Genomic DNA, 17,626 nt, shown 5'->3' with positions numbered 1-17,626 from the left:
CCTTGTGATTAATTAACCAATTAATTAACCAAGGGAATTAATTAGGTTTAATTACATGCAATGAGCGTGGTAGCACAGAAAAATCACCAAATAAACTATAATGCAGCGGAAATTAAATTAGACACGGTGATTTGTTTACAAATGGGGAAAACCTTTGAAGCAAAAAACTCCACTGGGTGATTTTAAGGTCACCACTCCCGAGAATTCACTATTATTACAACAAGCGGTTACAAGTAAAGAAATCCTAGTACCTTATACCAACCTACAGTTAAACCCTTACCCCAATACCAAATTGGACTTGTTCTATAGTGACAATCTCTCATTTTCAATGCATGACTCCCACTACGTGACTAACCAATTGCGCAAATCCTAATACGCGACTTCAATTACCAACTAGAGGCAAAGTTTTTCAGTTCATCACACGATGAAGATCAAGAAGCTCCTTGGTCACTATAACGTGGTGGGTTTTGCTAATAGTGTTGGGTTGTTTCCTGTTACACTAGGCCCAAGTTTTTTGGATACGGGAGTTGGGATCGGTCCAACTGCAACTCATTTTAGTCCGGCTTGCACGCAAACTATGCCTTGTTTGCCAAGAACGTGCTTGCGGCAAGCAGAGCTGTTTCAGGCAAGTTGTGGCAGACAGACATAATAATAACAAAATAAAAATATCCTGGCTACTTAATAGAAAAATGACCAATTGATCTCTATTCAAGAATCACAATCACAGTGATAATAGTTACTTTTAGAAAAGAACAAAGGGAACAAATGGTAATATACATATGGGCAAATCAAAAGCTAAAGAGGCCAGATTTAATCTAATCCGCAGGAGCAAAAACCAGAGAAGAAAGAACGTTCCTTCTCAATGCAATTAATCTCCCAAGAAAGTCCTACTGCAGAAATTAACTACCTTAAGGGAAACGGACCCGAATGGTTGATGCGTAAAGGACTCCTTTTGATTTTAACAGAAAGCAGGACTTTGTGAGGGAGAGAGGGAATCAATCTACTGGTGCATACTTGCCGTTCATCTATTTTCCTTCTGGTTGTTTTTCTTTTCTTTCTATCCCTTACACTCGTTTCTTTTCTATTTCCTAGTATCTCTTTCCGAATTCCTATTCCTTAGTTATGGTTCTCGTTGTTGCTCCCCCCCTGTTCACGGCAAGGTTCTCTTTTTATAGTGCCTGCCGCAACCGAATTTTACTATTTTAGCCCCTAACCTCCTTTGTCTGGTCTGAGTGTACTGGCCGACCACCACTAGTCCGACTATGTGCCACCCCCCCATCACCAGACAAAAAAGGGTTTTTTGTTTGTTTGTTTGTCTATCGTGGCATCCTTTCCTGCTACGATCTGGGTTCTTTCTCTCTCCCTATCCCTCATAGCATAGACCTAGTGATTCCAACTCAACTTGCTTCTTTTGGGTAGTATGTCATTCCAGCAGGACACTTCCCCCAAAAGAGCCTAAGCCAGAATCTCAAAAATAGATTTTTCCCCTCTCGCCACCACCAAACCATGCCCTTCTACCTCTGACCCACAACCTCACCATGCCCTGTATTGGCTGGGCACAGGTTGGTGGTGCCTGGGCCTTATGCATGCCTTCCATGTGTGTCCAAAATCTACTTGTTGGTCATTCGCCTGCCGTGGTCTGGAGGCTTGTCTGCATAGTCTGCCGTCCGTTCTTTTGACCTTTTATGTGAGCTGCTTTTCGATTTCTCCCTCCCCTGAGGAGCTGGGCTTTATTTGATACTAGGCCTTACATTTCTTTCAGCTCATTTCTTGATTACCCTCATTTCCTGTCATATTACTCTGTCATTCCTACTATAATGACTCAATCCTATTAGGCCTCTTTAGGCCAGCCATTTACTCTTTCTCCCAATGGCCTGGTATGGCCATTAGTTTTCCTACTTATGGGCTCCTGTGTCCCTTTTGTCTTCCTCTTGGGCATCCTTGGTCCACTTGCTTTCTTTGGGCTTCCTTGACCCTTTTATTACTCTGTATTCCCATGGGCTTTTACTAACTTCATTGGACTTCACTTACCCAATTACCTTATTCTCATCTTTGGGGTTCATGGCCCTGCCATTAACCCCTTATTTTCTTTGTTTGCATTACTTTGGGTCTACAGGGCCGATAAAAAGGGGATCCTATCAACTTGTTCCGACCTAGGAAAATAAGCTCATTAGCTTGGTCTTACTTCACCGTCGAGAAACGAAAGAAGACTTCCATCTCCAAGTTTAACCCAGACGTAGCTCGCTTCTTTTTGGGTGTGAAGTAGTGGCCCTTTCTCACTTTTCTACATCATATACTGCCCATAGGTATGCTATTTCTCTCTTTCCGGGCTTTTTTAAACCCACTTACCTCTTCAAGGCCCATTTGTTTATTTCATGGGCCTGTGATCCATTATTCCTGCCACTTGAGCCTAATGGTTTTGCCATCTGTTTGCCAATTCTTTGTTGACCTTATTGTTGGGCTTTCTTCTTTCTACTTGGATTCTCAAAAGTGACCCTCAACAGTCACAAAACCCTATGGTGTAAAAATACAGCAGCTTCTTCACAAGAAAGATGAATCAGGGCAAATTCTGACTCCGGTCATAATTTGCATGAACAAACTTTGCTCTACACTTGTGCAACTTGTGTCACCTTTGACGGCCTTTAAAATAATCATTATTTATGTTTAGGGTTATGAGAAAAGAAACTCCAAACATATAATCACAGACTGAATGAAAAAAAGAACTGAAAATCTAAACTTCATAAACCTCGACAGATACCCTGTTTGTCGAGCTACTATCGAGTCACGGGATTCAAGCAGCTCTAAGTCTCGATAGATGCTAGCTGTCGAGTTTTAATGAATAGCACTTTTCACACTTGATTCTTGAATAAACTTGAATGGTTTTAACACTTGAACTTGAAACCTTGTTTCTTAAAGCATTAAACACATCCTAAATCTACCCAATTACAAGTAAAGTGCATTTTGTCAAAAGATTAGCCAATTACATAAAATAGTGACATATGTTCCTAACATTGAATCACATATGTCCTAACAGAAAGTGTGAAGAAAACTCAAGATGTGTGCACTCAAAGGAGTCTCATGACTGGATCTCACGACTAGCAAGTACCAAAGTGGCACATGTGTAGAGCATGCAAGGGAGCTGAAGGGTCACGACAACTGGAGCACTACAAGACAAAAATTCTAGTCTGGCCAGGCAGTTAGCTCGTGACTCATTCTAGTCACGAGTTTGAGTCGCCAAAATGCCATGTTTGGATGAAAACTGACTTTTCGCATTCTTCATACACTATACTATAAATACCCTTATACCCACGAAATATAGAGAGCTTCTAGAGAGAATTTTGAAGGAGAAACCCTAAAGAAAAACAAGATTGACTCATTCACAATCTTCATCATTTGATTCTCCAAATTCATCTATTCTCACCCTCTCCATTGACATATCCTTGAGAGGTACATTTGCCAAATCCTTATCTCATCATATCCATATCAGTGAGGAGGTGTTTTGGTGCTTGGGAAGCAGTTCAGAAGGGACCAATTCATTTGGTTGATTCAATGGGCTTATTGCGGGATCTAGTAAGCTAGAGAAGACAAGGTTTGACGTAACCTTGTTGGAACAAGAAGCTTGGAGGGTTAGATGCACTTGGTAGATTAGGCTTGGAAGGTCTTCTGCTATTTATATATCCTAACTTTATTCTCTAGTGGATTATTGACCACTTGGAGGGTGGTGAAGAGGTTTTACACCGAGTACTTCGATTTCCTCTTCAATACCACATCACCGTGTTATCTTTGTGTTTGCATCTCTCTTCTCTTTCTCTTTACCTTATAACTGCTACTGTGTTAGTTATTAATTATAGTTTAGAGTGTGTTACCAATTTGAATATAGCTTATATTTCATATTCCACACATATACTGTTTGATTATAAACTTTTATTGGTAATTTTGTATTTGGAGGTCTAAACGTTCATTGGTGTTTTATACACTATTTGAACTTTCAAAATGTAAGCAATAATAGTAAACATGGTCTGAATGACACTAAGATACAATAATAGAACCGTGATAAGATATGATATACTATTGAGTGGGGAAGAAAAATATTCGCGTCTTATCGCTGCCATGATCTTGAGATATGTCTTATTGCTACGCAAATAAATTTTCTGTATCAGTGGAGAAAGGTAGCACTCGTGCCAATCATAAGCAACATCCTTAGTGAGATCATTGAGAAGATCAAAGACTTCATTGTTGCTGCCCAGAACATGATAAAAGATCCTCTTTTTACGAAGAATTTGCACATCTTCGGGTGTGTTCACAAGTCCATCGAAGAACATAATATAAGATGTGAAATAAGGTTTTACACTTCTATTGCACTGTTCATAGGCAACAAGATTGGTCTAGTTTTATAGTCAATAAAAAGTGGAGGAATCTCTAGTGAAGCCCTACCAGTCAAGACTGTCATGTGGTGACTTTGGTATTTGATGTCTAATAGGTCACCCTCTCCACTCTTTAAGAAAATCCCAACTCGTTGGAGCTCCCTAACACTAGGTATTAAAAACTTTTTCTCTTGCATCAGTGACCCTTAAGGGCTTGGAAGGGGGTGATGATATATGGGTTTGAAAGTAGAGTGAAAAAGTGCAAGTTATAAATAGTCAGGTGCTTGTTCAAGAAAGTGGTCTTGTATTGGTGTTTTTTGTGCTCGAGTAACTAAAGGGTCAAGGAACATAAGTGCAACATGTATGAGAGGAGGCTCATGGCCTAAGCTAGTGAGTAGATATAATTCTTGTAGGCCAAAAAGTGGTAGTTGGTTTTCGAGCTTCACCAAATCCAACCTAATAACAGGTAGCTTCCAACGTGTTCTGAAGATGGGATCATCTAAAATTTCCTGCAAGAAGATGCATTGGATTAACAAAATTTCCTTCAATAAAATGTAGGTTTCCACTTTCCCCACTTTATTTAATTTATTTATTTTCTTATTTTGGCCACGAGAATGATGTCATTAGAAATAGCAATATTTTAGTTTTTTGGATTATAAGTGGGGGTTCCTTTTTGACTTGCTTTTGTAATGAAAGGGGAATCTTAATCATTTTTCCCTTTTTCTTTTGAAGAATATGCTAGCCTTGGTCATTGCTAGCACATATTTTATCTCATAATCAAGGGAAAAAGGTGTTTATATATGATCCTGTATAAGGCTACAAGGAAAAAGGTCTTTATATGACTTGCAACAAGCTGTTTTGTTTCGTATATATCTTTTTTTTACTGGTTTAGAAGTTTTTTTTTTTCCCCCAAAAAAAAAAATTAATATATAATTATAAGAGAAGGAAATGAGTTTAAGGGTTCGGCATAAAATATTTTGTTAAAAAAATTTCAATTGAAAACATTTTTAGGGAAAATTATTTGTATTTAGTTGTGTTCTTGAAAATGCTCTAAAAAGTTTTTTTTAAAGTTTGACTCATGTGAAAAAATCACAAACTTTCATATAATTATATATAAATATTAAATAAAAATGTTAATTCATAGCTTTAAAATATTGATATAAAACAACAACAAAAATTAAAAATAAGCACAATCAAAATAATATTATTGAAAATTTAACTAATAATTAAAACTGTCAAAATAAAAGCGCAACAAAAAAGAATAATAAAACTATTTACTAATTGTGGGAGGGGGAAGCCCGAAGAAAGAGGATCGCCAAATGGATTCAACCCGAGGAGCAATTGGGCCCAACTATTCATTAGATCAGGCCTAGTACGTACGATCAGGATAGTCCAGTCAGTGAAACCAAGGAAGGCGGTTCGCCCGAGGAGCATACACTCCTTGGGAGACGGGGACAAACCACCAAGGCCATAGAGTTGAAGGCTAAGAAAGGAAGTAGTGGCATGCAAGCAAGGGAACGAGTAAGTGTTCAGATAAAGCATCCATCACCTCCTCATTTAATGCACTATACCAACTCAGCTTATCACATTAATGGTAGAATAACCCCTGAACAATGCCCCCATAGCCTGCAGCCTATTCTACCACCACCAACAAAGCAGTAATAGGACAAGTATCTAAGAAAGGATCGATGACCATCCAAGTGAAAGACTTGAATGCAATCCCAACAGCTATATACAGGAAAGAAGATCATTTAGGAAGGGGGATCAGAAAAATCTAAAGGGGAAGAGATAGAGAAATTGAGAACTGTGTAACCAAAAAGTGTATATGCTAAGAACTGTTGCTCCTCGGCCATCCTGAGGAAGAGCTTGAATATGAATATCTATTTCCTTGCTATTATTCTCTACTAAAACTATTATCTTAGCCAATTTTCCTTCTTTAAATTACCAAGCAAATCTATCAAGACTTGAAGGGTTAAACTTGACAATCTATCTCTACAAATTAATTGTATTGGGCCTCCATTCTAACCCGTTCTCATATAGTTTGGGCCGGATTATTCGTTTTGCCCCCTGCACTAATAAATTCACAGATTCACATGCATAACTGCAAACACTTGAAACCTCCCCAAAAGTACACTTCAAAGTTATTTTTTTGCTACTTTTATATATTTGGGAGCCATTTCCAAAAATTTTGAGTCTTAAAGAGGGTGAATGATTTAGGCTTGATGAAGTTTTCAACCATTCCCAAACATCCAAAAATGAGAAAAATATTTTATGTCGAAACAAATAGTACCTAAACTTTATGTTGTTGAACTGAAAATTATAAAATTCTTCATTTTGTTCCAACTTGAAAAATTAAATTTCATGTTTTTTAAGAGTACTAGCGTTGGCTGCACGTGCAAGGCACGTGCTGCCCCAGTAGTGAGAAAATTAATATAAATTTTGTGTGTGAAATCATGAATTTTGGCTCACCTAATTTGATTATATTAAAAAGGAAATTTAAGAATACAACAAAATATCACAATATTTTCATTTTTAGGATCTGAATAGATTTTTTTTTTTTTTTTTTTTTTATTGGAGAGAAATGTTATTGTAGTTGCACGATTTTCCTGGTCCAAATCCTACTGATCAGGCCTTGGCCCAAGGTGCAACGCACAATAAATCTTTGTAGAGGATGGGTCAAAGAACTTAACCTCAGTGAGCTTAGTCGGTCTGATGCATGGACAACGTCATTGCAGAAACAAAAACACAAGAGTGGATATCTCATAGAAGATTTTATTTTCTAGGTACAGATAATGCATTTTTCGTCCTCCTCTTTGAGGGACTCCACTATATTATATAGCTCTCTCATTCTTATCTAAACCTTACACTTGTTGATCATCTAAGCCCCCACTTGAGCACCTGTCATATCAAACACCCTTATCACTCCCTTGTGAGTTGCAATGGCCAAGGTAGTACTGTTCAGGGGTCTTTTCCTCATTAATGCGGCCAAGAGGGTGGTTGTGACACATTTAATGTGGTGGTGGTAGCTTTCCATGAGATATTTTGGGTTTTATTCTTTTTTTATATGCTTGAAGGATGAAATGCAATGGTTGGGGCGAGCTCTTTGTCCGGACTTCGTAATTTCCGAGGAGAAGTTACTCCTCGGACAAGTTTCCTTTACCGCAATTGGACTTGAATAATGTTTTGGCTGTGGCTTCTCCTCGGACAAGATACTTCTCGGACGGGCCCGTAGTTTAACTAGCCCATTATTTTGGGCCGAGCCCCACAATAGCCCCTAAAAACTCCGGTTTTTATCTCCTTCCGAGGAGAAAAGCGGGGTTTTGATGTTAGTGAGAGGATGGAAGCAAAGAGGGCTTGGGGCGCACATGCGGGCAGTTACTTTGGACGCGCTACAATTTAAGAGGCGCGGCCATTTACTTCCGGAGGCTTTCTGTCCCCTTCATCCAACGATGAGGAGTGGATCAAACAGCCATCATTTTTTCTCGAATTTTTAGGCAAGAACGATCTTTTCTCTCTCCTCCCGGCTATATAAGATGTCAGAGAGGTTCAGTTTTCTTTTTATCGGCATCTCATAAACTCCAAAGGATTCCAGAGAACTCCATCGAACTCCAGAGATCTACGAATACTTGCGTCCACTAAGCCTCCATAGCCGTTTTTCGTGAAGCATCTCCTCTAAGAAAGATTTCCAGGCATCCCATTGAGCGTTTTATGAAGGTACCAGTAAATTTCGTTCATTTCGCCGTTTCGATTTCCTCCTCGGACTTTACTTTTCTCCTCGGTCTTTATTTTCATTCCTTCAGTTCAGCTCAGATGGGTAGATTCGAGAAACTAGTAAAAACTTCGGCCGCTATAGAGGCCTTTAGGGCAAAATACCACATTCCCCCGGGGGTGGGGCTCAGTACTGTCCTCTTGAAGGAGTATTGACAGATAGAGGCGAGGGAGAAGTTGTCATCCCCATGATTGCTTTCATAAAGAGAGGGATGACACTTCCCATGCGTAGGATTACAAGGGAATACCTGTTCAACCATAGGTTGATGCCGCATCAGTGTACCCCAAACATGTTCAAGATACTAGGCTGTGTAGATGTCCTAGACGAGCGGATGAATCTAGGCCTTACCTGGCACGATGTGGTTTATCTGTACGAGTGTCACCACATCGAGAACGGAGGTTATTATCTTAAATCCCGATCCGAGGTCGTTAGGTTGATCTCTTGTCTCCCAATATCCAATAAGACCGTGAAGAACGATTTCCTTATCGCTTCGGGGGAGTGTTTCAATGGTATTCATTGTCCAACTCAGGCAGGAATCCCAGGTGCGGCGTCTTTAAGGCCAATCCTTTTCGGGAAAGGGTTTAGTATTGGGGGGTTATTTTTCTCACTTTCTTTACAATTGGAAAATTTCATGAACTAATCCCACTTTTCTTGGACGTTTGCAGATAAAGCTCACGTTGCTCCTCGGCTAAGCCTCGTGAACGTGCCAGCGTTGAACTACCTTCTTAGGTCGGAAATTTACGTTACTAAGGACGGACAATTACATGCAGCTCATCTGGTTCTGGGCTATCAACCTCTAAGCCGCTCTTTCCAAGCTATCGGTCACGCCATAAGGGCTGCCAGCCCGAGGTTGGCTAGGATTGACATGTCTAAGACTGGGTTCCTAGCTCAACGTGATCTTCGCCAGTCGTACTACCCGGCGTTCGAGATCCCTATCTAGTAGAGCAACTACCTCCGCCAGATGAGCTTGGCGTTGCTGTTCCGATTGGAGGGGAAACCGAATCATCTCGTCTTTCCCTTGAGGAAGAGATAGACGAGTTTTATTTTGAGGAAGAGGTTCAGCAAGCCCCCTTGGTTGAGCTCTCGAACCCCGAAGGAGAGCAGGACCACAACTCCGTGGTTGGCGGTCCAATCATTATAACTTGCTCGGACGATTCTTCGGACGGGGAAGTAGGTGATATGGGAAAGTCTTTGCGAGAATTGATGTCCAGCCAAGGAAAGGGTCAGTCCTCAAAGGCATCTGCCAAGGCACAAACCCAAGACCCTCCTTCAGTCGCCCCTCAGGTTCCTTCTGACCCTAGCCTCAAGGTTAACCCCGACCTAAAAAAGAAGAGGCAGGCTGACATTCCTGAGGAGGGTGAAGTGGCTCTCCGCCCGGCCAAGCAGCAAAAGGCTACTAAGGGGCAGAGGAGTAAAAGGGCAAACTCCACGAAGAGCCTAGATGAGGAAAACCGTGCTGAGGTGCTCGCTACCCCGCGTACATGGAGCCCCAAGTTGGAGCTAGATGGGGTTGCCATCCCCTACAATTCATCGATCCGAAAGTATAACCAGGGCCGAGCAAGGTACGTGGCTGATGCCTTGAAGCAACCCCTACTCCTTCCTCGGGATATGGAGGCCTATAGGCAGTTCTCTCAGCCCGAGATTTTCCTATCTCTCAAAAGGGATCTCGCGATGGTAAGTAATCCTTTTAATATTTTATCAATTTATTTAACCCTATTAAATTTTAAACCAATCTTGTTTCGTTCGCAGATTACTCAGCAGGTATTTGTGGCTGAGGAATTTTGTCGTGATAATCGCAGTCGGGCTGAGGTTGAGACCCAGTCTCGGACGGAGATGGAGAAAGCCTTAGGGTCTCTCAAGCACGATCACCTTGAACTCACGGAGAAGTTCAAGGAGTAGGAGAAACGGCGCAAGAGTGCAGAGGCCGATTTGAAAAGTGCTGAGACCCAGGCGGAGGATCAGCACAAAGAGCTATACGCGACCCAGATCAACCTTGCCACCGAGAAGCAGGCTGTGTTGGATCTCAAGATTGCCCTGCAAAAAGTCGAGGATGAGCTGCGGCGGGTCAAAGAGGAGGCTCAGCTGATCCGAGAGGCTGCAAAGGCTGAAAAGAGTGCTTCTCGCCAGCTCGGGGTCCAAGAAACGGAGGCCAGGCTATCCGAGGAGATCCCCGAGGTGTGCAGGGACTACTGCAGCATCTCATGGGCTCATGCCCTTGATACTGCAGGAATTCCTGCAGATTCGGAGCTGAGACTGCCCGAGAACATCTTCTATCCTCAAGAGATCCGAGAGAATCCTGATGGCGCCCAAGCGGCTTCGGAGCAGGATCTGGCGGGGCCTGATGCCGTCCTTGTGCCTGACAAAGCGAAGGATCCTGCCACGGACCCTACCATCGAGTCTCCTCCTCCTTAGCCAGAGCAGAAAGAAGATCCTCCTACTAAGGCTTAGCTTTTAGGCTTTTAATTTCTGTATTCCCTTCCTCTCTTTTTTTTTTTTTTTGAATGAGAGTCGTCCTGTTTTTGCACTCTTTTGTAAGGACCTCTCTTTGTATTGATCTCGGAATATTAATATAGAATGTTTGCCTTGCTTTCTATGGATGTATGCTAGTACCACTCCCTCTCTCTCTTTTTTTAACGTTTGCAATGACATAAATAAATGTGAACGGTTGAGATGAAAAGGATGCTGGGCAGCGAATTTGAATGAGGGTTGCAATGGTGCTAGACGCGCGCATGCCTTAAAATGATTTCCCTTAAGTAATAATTTCCCCATCTGTCATAAGTAATAATTTCCCCTAAGTCTGTGGTCCGAGGAGCCATGCAGGATTTAGGTTCTGTTTAAAACTATAAACAGTTGCCATTAGTAATAATTTCCCCTAAGTCTGTGGTTCGAGAATCCATGCAGGACTTAGGTTCTGTTTAAAACTTGTATAAATTGTCATAAGTAATAATTTCCCCTAAGTCTGTGGTCCGAGGAGCCATGTAAGACTTAGGTTCTATTTAAAACTATGAATAGTTGCCATAAGTAATAATTTCCCCTAAGTCTGTGGTCCGAGGATCCATGCAGAACTTAGGTTCTGTTTAAAACTTGTATAAATTGTCATAAGTAATAATTTCCGCTAAGTCTGTGGTCCGAGGAGCCATGCAGGACTTAGGTTCTGTTTAAAACTATGAATAGTTGCCGTAAGTAATAATTTCCCCTAAGTCTGTGGTCCGAGGAGCCATGCAGGACTTAGGTTCTGTTTAAAACTATGAATAGTTACCGTAAGTAATAATTTCCCCTAAATCTGTGGTCCGAGGAGCCATGCAAGACTTAGGTTCTGTTTAAAACTTGTATAAATTATAAATAGACCAGTAGGTAGAGGATAATCACGAAACAAAACATGAGCTGAGCCATTTTTATTAATAATAATATCTTCTGAGGTTATTTACATTCCATGGTCGAGGTACAGTTTTTTCATCCAAATTTTCTAGATAGTAGGCGCCTATCCCAACCACGGATGTGACACGGTATGGTCCTTCCTAATTGGGCCCCAGCTTGCCCCAAGAGGGGTTTTTTGCGCTGCCGAGAATCTTCCTCATCACGAAATCACCCGGACCTAGAGGAAGTAGTTTAACATTGGCATTATACCCTTGTCTCAGCTTCTGGTGATAATAGGCCATATGGATCGTTGCTTTTTCCCTTCCTTCCTCGGCTAGGTCCAGACTTCTTCCCAATAACTCGTCATTACTGTTTGGGGTAAACGAGTTAGACCTTAGTGTGGGAAAGTTGTTCTCGATTGGGAGCACGGCCTCAGCCCCATAAGTCATTGAAAAGGGGGTCTCACCGGTTGATTGTCGCGACGTTGTCCGATAGGTCCATAAGATGTGCGAGAGCTCTTCTACCCATCTCCCCTTTGCCTCATCCAGTCTTTTCTTCAGTCCGTTCACTATGACCTTGTTCACGACCTCGACTTGCCCATTTCCTTGGGGGTAGGCAGGGGTGGAATATCGGTTAATGATCCCAAACTCGCAGCAATACTCCCTAAAGCTCTTACTGTCGAATTGAAGACCATTGTCGGAAATGAGTGTACGTAGAGTTCCGAAGCGGGTGATAATGTTCTTCCAAATTAATTTCTGGGCATCCACATCCCTAATGTTGGCCAAAGGTTCAGCCTCCACCCATTTAGTGAAGTAATCGGTTCCGACTATTATGTATCGCTTGTTCCCCGCAGCTTTGGGGAAAGGTCCGACAATATCAAAACCCCATTGTGCGAACGGCCATGGGCTAGAGAGGGGGTTGAGAACCCCTCCGGGTTGGTGGATATTTGGGGCAAATCTTTGACACTGATCACACTTCTTAACGTATTCTTAGGCTTCTCTTTGCATGTTTGGCCACCAGTATCCTTGGGTGAGTGCCCTGTGCGCCAGTGACCTTCCTCCGGTGTGACTTCCACAAATTCTCTCGTGTAACTCTTCAAGTAGAGACTCGGATTCTTCTGGATGTACGCAGAGTAGGTACGGTCCAGAGTAGGAGCGCCGATATAGTTTGTGGTCCTCCAATAGTCAGAACCGAGGAGCATTCCTACGTATCTTCTCGACCTCTAATCTTTCCTCTGGTAAGATGTCGTTTTGGAGGAAGTTCTTTATGGGGTCCATCCAGTTGGGACTCTTTCTGATCTGATGGACTTGGGCCGGGTTTCTTCTGATGGGACTTGCCTGGACTAGATCTTCAACAAGGATCATTCGTGGCAGATTATGCGCCGCGGACGTGGCGAGAGTGGCCAGCGAGTCTGCATGGGTGTTTACACTCCTGGAAATGTGCGTCAGATTGAAGGACTCAAAACTCTTCTGTAGGCGTTTGACTTGTCCTAGATACTCTAGCATCCTAGCATCTCTGGCTTCCAGCTCACCTATCACTTGTCCGACGACCAACCTGGAGTCTGAGAATGCTTCTACTACTCTTCCGCCCAATCTTTGAACCATCATCATCCCTTGAAGTAAGGCTTCATATTCGGCTTCATTGTTCGTAGCCGAGAACCCGAGCTTCAGTGATTTTTCAATGGCAGCGCTGTCCGGTGATATTAAAACTATCCCAACTCCAAATCCTCTCTGGTTGGTCGTGCCATCCACATAGTCCTTCCAATGTAAGGTTCCCCCTGCTGAAATTGCACCAACCGATTTTCCATTCATGTCTTTCTTCTCGATTATTGTTTCTATAGAGGGTTCAGCAAACTCCGCTATCAAGTCTGCGAGGACCTGACCTTTGATGGAGGATCTGGGCATATATTTAATATCAAAGGCCCCCAAAAGCACAATCCACATGGTGATCCTTCATGTGTAGTCAGCACTTCGAAGCACTGCTCGCAGGGGAAGCTGAGTTAGAACGATGACCGTATGCGCCTGAAAGTAATGAGGGAGTTTCCGGGTGGCATGTACTATCGCCAGAATTGCCTTTTCTAAAGGTAGGTATCGCACATTGCCTCATGTAATGATTTGCTCACATAGTAAACCGGTCGCTGCACCCCATTATCATCCCGTATCAATACCAGGCTTACAGCATGGGGAGCTACAGCGACGTACGCAAACAGCACCTCGTCTGCCTCAGGGCTGGACATGATGGGTGGTCGTGACAGGTATTCCTTAAGTTGCTGGAAAGCCTGAACGCAATCCTCCAACCATTCAAACCCTTTCCACTTGTTTATCAGGAGGTAAAAAGGTCGACATCGATCCGCTAATCGCGATATGAACCTGTTTAATGCCGCAATCATGCCAGTGAGTTTCTGCACTTCCTTCGGATTCCAAGGAGCCTGTAGGCTGTTAATTGCTTTGATTTGATCGGGACTTACTTCTATTCCCCTGTGGGTTACCAAGTATCCTAAGAATTTCTCAAACCCAACCCCGAATGAACATTTGGAAGCATTCAGCTGCAACCGATGCTCTCTTAAGATAGCGAAGATTATTTCAAGGTCTTTCACATGCTCGGATACCCTTTTACTCTTCACAACCATATCGTCTATGTAAACCTCAATGATCTTGCCCAGCTATGGCTCGAACATCCAGGTCATCATCCTTTGGTAGGTTAAGCTTGCGTTCTTCAGCCCAAACGGCATCACCTTATAGTGATAATTTCTGATGGGCGTCATGAAAGCCGTCTTCTCTTGGTCTTCTAGCGTAAGAGGTATCTGATGATAGTCCTGGAAGGCGTCCAGGAAGCTCATTCGAGGGTGACCCACGGTTGCATCCACCAATCTGTCGATTCGGGGTAGAGGGAATGGGTCCTTTGGGCACGCCTTGTTCAGGTCTATGAAGTCCACGCAGACCCTCCACTTCCCTATCTTCTTCCTTACCACCACCGTATTTACCAACCATTCGGGGTAAAAGACCTCTTTAATAGCCCCTATTTTTTTCAATTTTACCACTTCGTCTCTTACGGCACTAGCATGTTCCTTTGAAGGGCGTCGGGGTGGCTGCTTCTTCGGAATGGAAGAGGGGTTGACGTTCAGGTGGTGACAAATAAGGCTATGATCAACTTCCGGGGCGTCGTAGGCGTCCCATGCAAATACATCGACATTTCCTCTGAGAAATCTGACCAGTTCCTCTTTTTCTTGAGAAGGCAACTCAGAGCCGCCCTGAAAAAACTTCTCCGGGTCGTTGTTGACAGCGATCTTATCTAAACTTTCACACCTTATCTCCTTAGCTAGCCCATCGTCTTGCATTGCCGAGGTGGCTGGTTGCTATAAGCTCTCTGGGGCCGAATACTCAGCACGGGGCCGATGTAAGATGGTGGCCACCATACACTTCCTGGCCACGGCCTGATCTCCTCGGATCTCTTCTACTTGTTCTCTGGATGGGTATTTTACTTTTTGGTGAAGTGTGGAGGATACGGCTTCTAGGGCGTGGATCCGTGGCCTAGCAACTATTGCGGTGTAGGTTGAGTAAGCGTCGACTACGATAAAATTTATCTCCACAACCTCCGACCCAGTCTGTATGGGTAGTCGGATCTGCCCCTTTGGCATAACAATCCTCCCTTCGAAGCTAAGAAGGGGGGAATCATAAGCTGCCAAATCTTCCGGCTTCAGGTTCAGCCCCTTGTATAGATCAGGGTACATTATCTCTACCGCACTTCCCGAGTCTACTAACACCCTTTTTACATCGAAGCCTCTAATTCTTAACGTAACCACCAAGGCATCGTCGTGAGGTTGAATAGTTCCTCTCTTATCCTCATCCGAGAATCCCAATTTCAAAGAGCTTCCCTTTTTTGACCTTTTGGGTTCCCTTTGCCTGTCCTCGGAAGGGAGCCGATCAACAGCCAGTACGCTGGGGAGGGGTGGCCCAGTTCTTCCTGGTACGGCGAGGATGACATGTATGGTTCTGGTGGGGGTCTTAAGGACACATCCTTTCGAGACTCTTGTATTGCTTGATTGGGATGACCGTTTGAGGGGTGCAAAAGGTGACGTAACTTCCCTTCTCGGACCAATTAATCTAGGTGATTCCATAGATTCCTGCAATCCTCAGTGATATGCCCATGGTCCTGGTGATAGTGGCAGTACAGGTTCTGGTTTCGTTTAGAAGGGTCTCCCGCCATCTTTCCCGGCCATCTGAAATAGGGCTCGTTCCTTACTTTCTCCAGCACCTGTTGTACTGGCTCCCTGAACACAGCATTCACTGTTTGCGGGTTGCTCTGTCCAGCCTGTCGTGAAAAATCTCTCCTCGGCTGGCTAGGGTTATACCATTCCGACCTAAAATCATTTACTTTGGGGGGAATGACCTTCTCCTTTCCCTTTCCTTGCAGCTGATCTTCCTCCACCACTTGTCTATCCTATCCATCAACTGATGAACGTCGGCAACTGGTTTACCCGTAAGGGATTTCCTTAAGCCATGCTCGGTGGGGAGACTGCTTTTGAACGTGCTGATAGCAACATCATCATGGTTGTCATCTAAGTCGTTATACACCTCCCAATATCTATCTGAGTATGCTTTCAGGGTTTCTCTTTCGTGCATGGATAAAGACAATAGCGAACTGAGGGGTCGACGGACTCTGGTGTTTGTGATAAAGCGGGACCAGAAAGCCTGAGTGAGCTGCTTGTAGGAGCCTATTGAATTTGTCTTCAGGTTGTTGAACCAACTCATCGCCATTGATCCCAAACTGGATGGGAAGATTTTGCACATTAAGGCTTCATTTTGCGAGTAGATTGCCATTTTCTGGTTAAACTGACTCACATGCTCTACCGGGTCTGCTCGGCCGTTATAGATGGCGAACGCCGGTTGGTTGAAGCGTCTAGGCAGCTTAGCCCCTTCGATTCTATATGTGAAGGGTGACTTTGAAACCTGGTCCAGCGCCTTCTTCATAGCATCGTTTCCCGAACCCTTGTTGGATGGGCTCTCATACTTCCGTACAAGGCGTGGTTCCCTTTCGTAGGAAAAGGTTTCACTTGGGGGGTCCTTGACCTCCGTCAATAACTCGCATCCTCCGCATTAGAGGACTCGTCTGTGTCAGAGGGAGATCGTTTTCGCTGCACACGTCGTAACTTCCTTTTCAGGTTATCTATCTCTCGCTGCATGGCCTGGTGACTATTTCGCCTCTGGGACACGTGACTACCTATCTGAGTGTGACTCTGACTCGTCTGGATAGTATGCACACTTCCCTCATGATTCTCTCTGCCGCCTGGGTTGGCAGGGTTATTCTGCCTCTGGGACTCAGCGGGTTGTGTCTGTTGGGAGTTAGCCTGGTGAGGATTCTCCTGGTGTGGACCTAGTTCTGCCATGCTCAACCGTTGTGCTAGCTGATACCCTAGTTCTCCCCACAGACGGCGCCAATTATAGTTGCACGATTTTCCTGGTCCAAATCCTACTGATCAGGCCTTGGCCCAAGGCGCAACGCACAATAAATCTTTGTAAAGGATGGGTTAAAAAACTTAGCCTCAATGAGCTTAGTCGGTCTGATGCATGGACAACGTCATTGCAGAAACAAAAACACAAGAATGGATATCTCATAGAAGATTCTATTTTCTGGGTACAGATAATGCATTTTTCGTCCTCCTCTTTGAGGGACTCCACTACATTATATAGCTCTCTCATTCTTTTCTAAACCTTACACTTGTTGATCATCTAAACCCCCACTTGAGCACCTGTCCTATCAGACACCCTTATCACTCTCTTGTGAGTTACAGTGGCCAAGGTAGTACTGTTCAGGGGTCTTTTCCTCATTAATGTGACCAAGAGGGTGGTTGTGACAAATTTAATGTGGTGGTGGCAGCTTTCCATGAGATATTTTGGGTTTTATTCTTTTTTTATATGCTTGGAGGATGAACTGCAATGGTTGGGGCGAGCTCTTCGTTCGGATTTCGTAATGTCCGAGGAGGAGTTACTCCTCGAACAGGTTTCCTTTACCGCAATTGGGCTTGAATAATGTTTTGGCTATGGCTTCTCCTCAGACAGGATGCTTCTCGGACGGGCCCGTAGTTTAACTAGCCCATTATTTTGGGTCGGGCCCCACAGTTATATTCATAATATTT

General features: G+C 43.5%; 1 protein-coding gene across 1 annotated transcript in view; it reads right to left on the bottom strand.

Annotated features, from left to right (window-relative positions):
- The window catches only part of LOC115990159 (UPF0481 protein At3g47200-like), a 29,142-nt gene that overhangs the window by 8,654 nt on the left and 2,862 nt on the right, over nt 1–17,626 (bottom strand). Inside the window, exons 2-3 of the mRNA XM_031114015.1 lie at nt 4,697–4,873; nt 4,177–4,385 (exon numbers count right to left, since the gene is read on the bottom strand). Of these exons, the coding sequence (XP_030969875.1) occupies nt 4,177–4,385; nt 4,697–4,873 (386 nt within the window). The remainder of the gene's footprint in view (nt 1–4,176; nt 4,386–4,696; nt 4,874–17,626) is intronic.

Source organism: Quercus lobata, chromosome 5 (assembly GCF_001633185.2).
Source record: "Quercus lobata isolate SW786 chromosome 5, ValleyOak3.0 Primary Assembly, whole genome shotgun sequence".
Lineage (NCBI taxonomy): Eukaryota > Viridiplantae > Streptophyta > Magnoliopsida > Fagales > Fagaceae > Quercus > Quercus lobata.
This window is presented reverse-complemented; position numbering and strand designations above follow the sequence as displayed.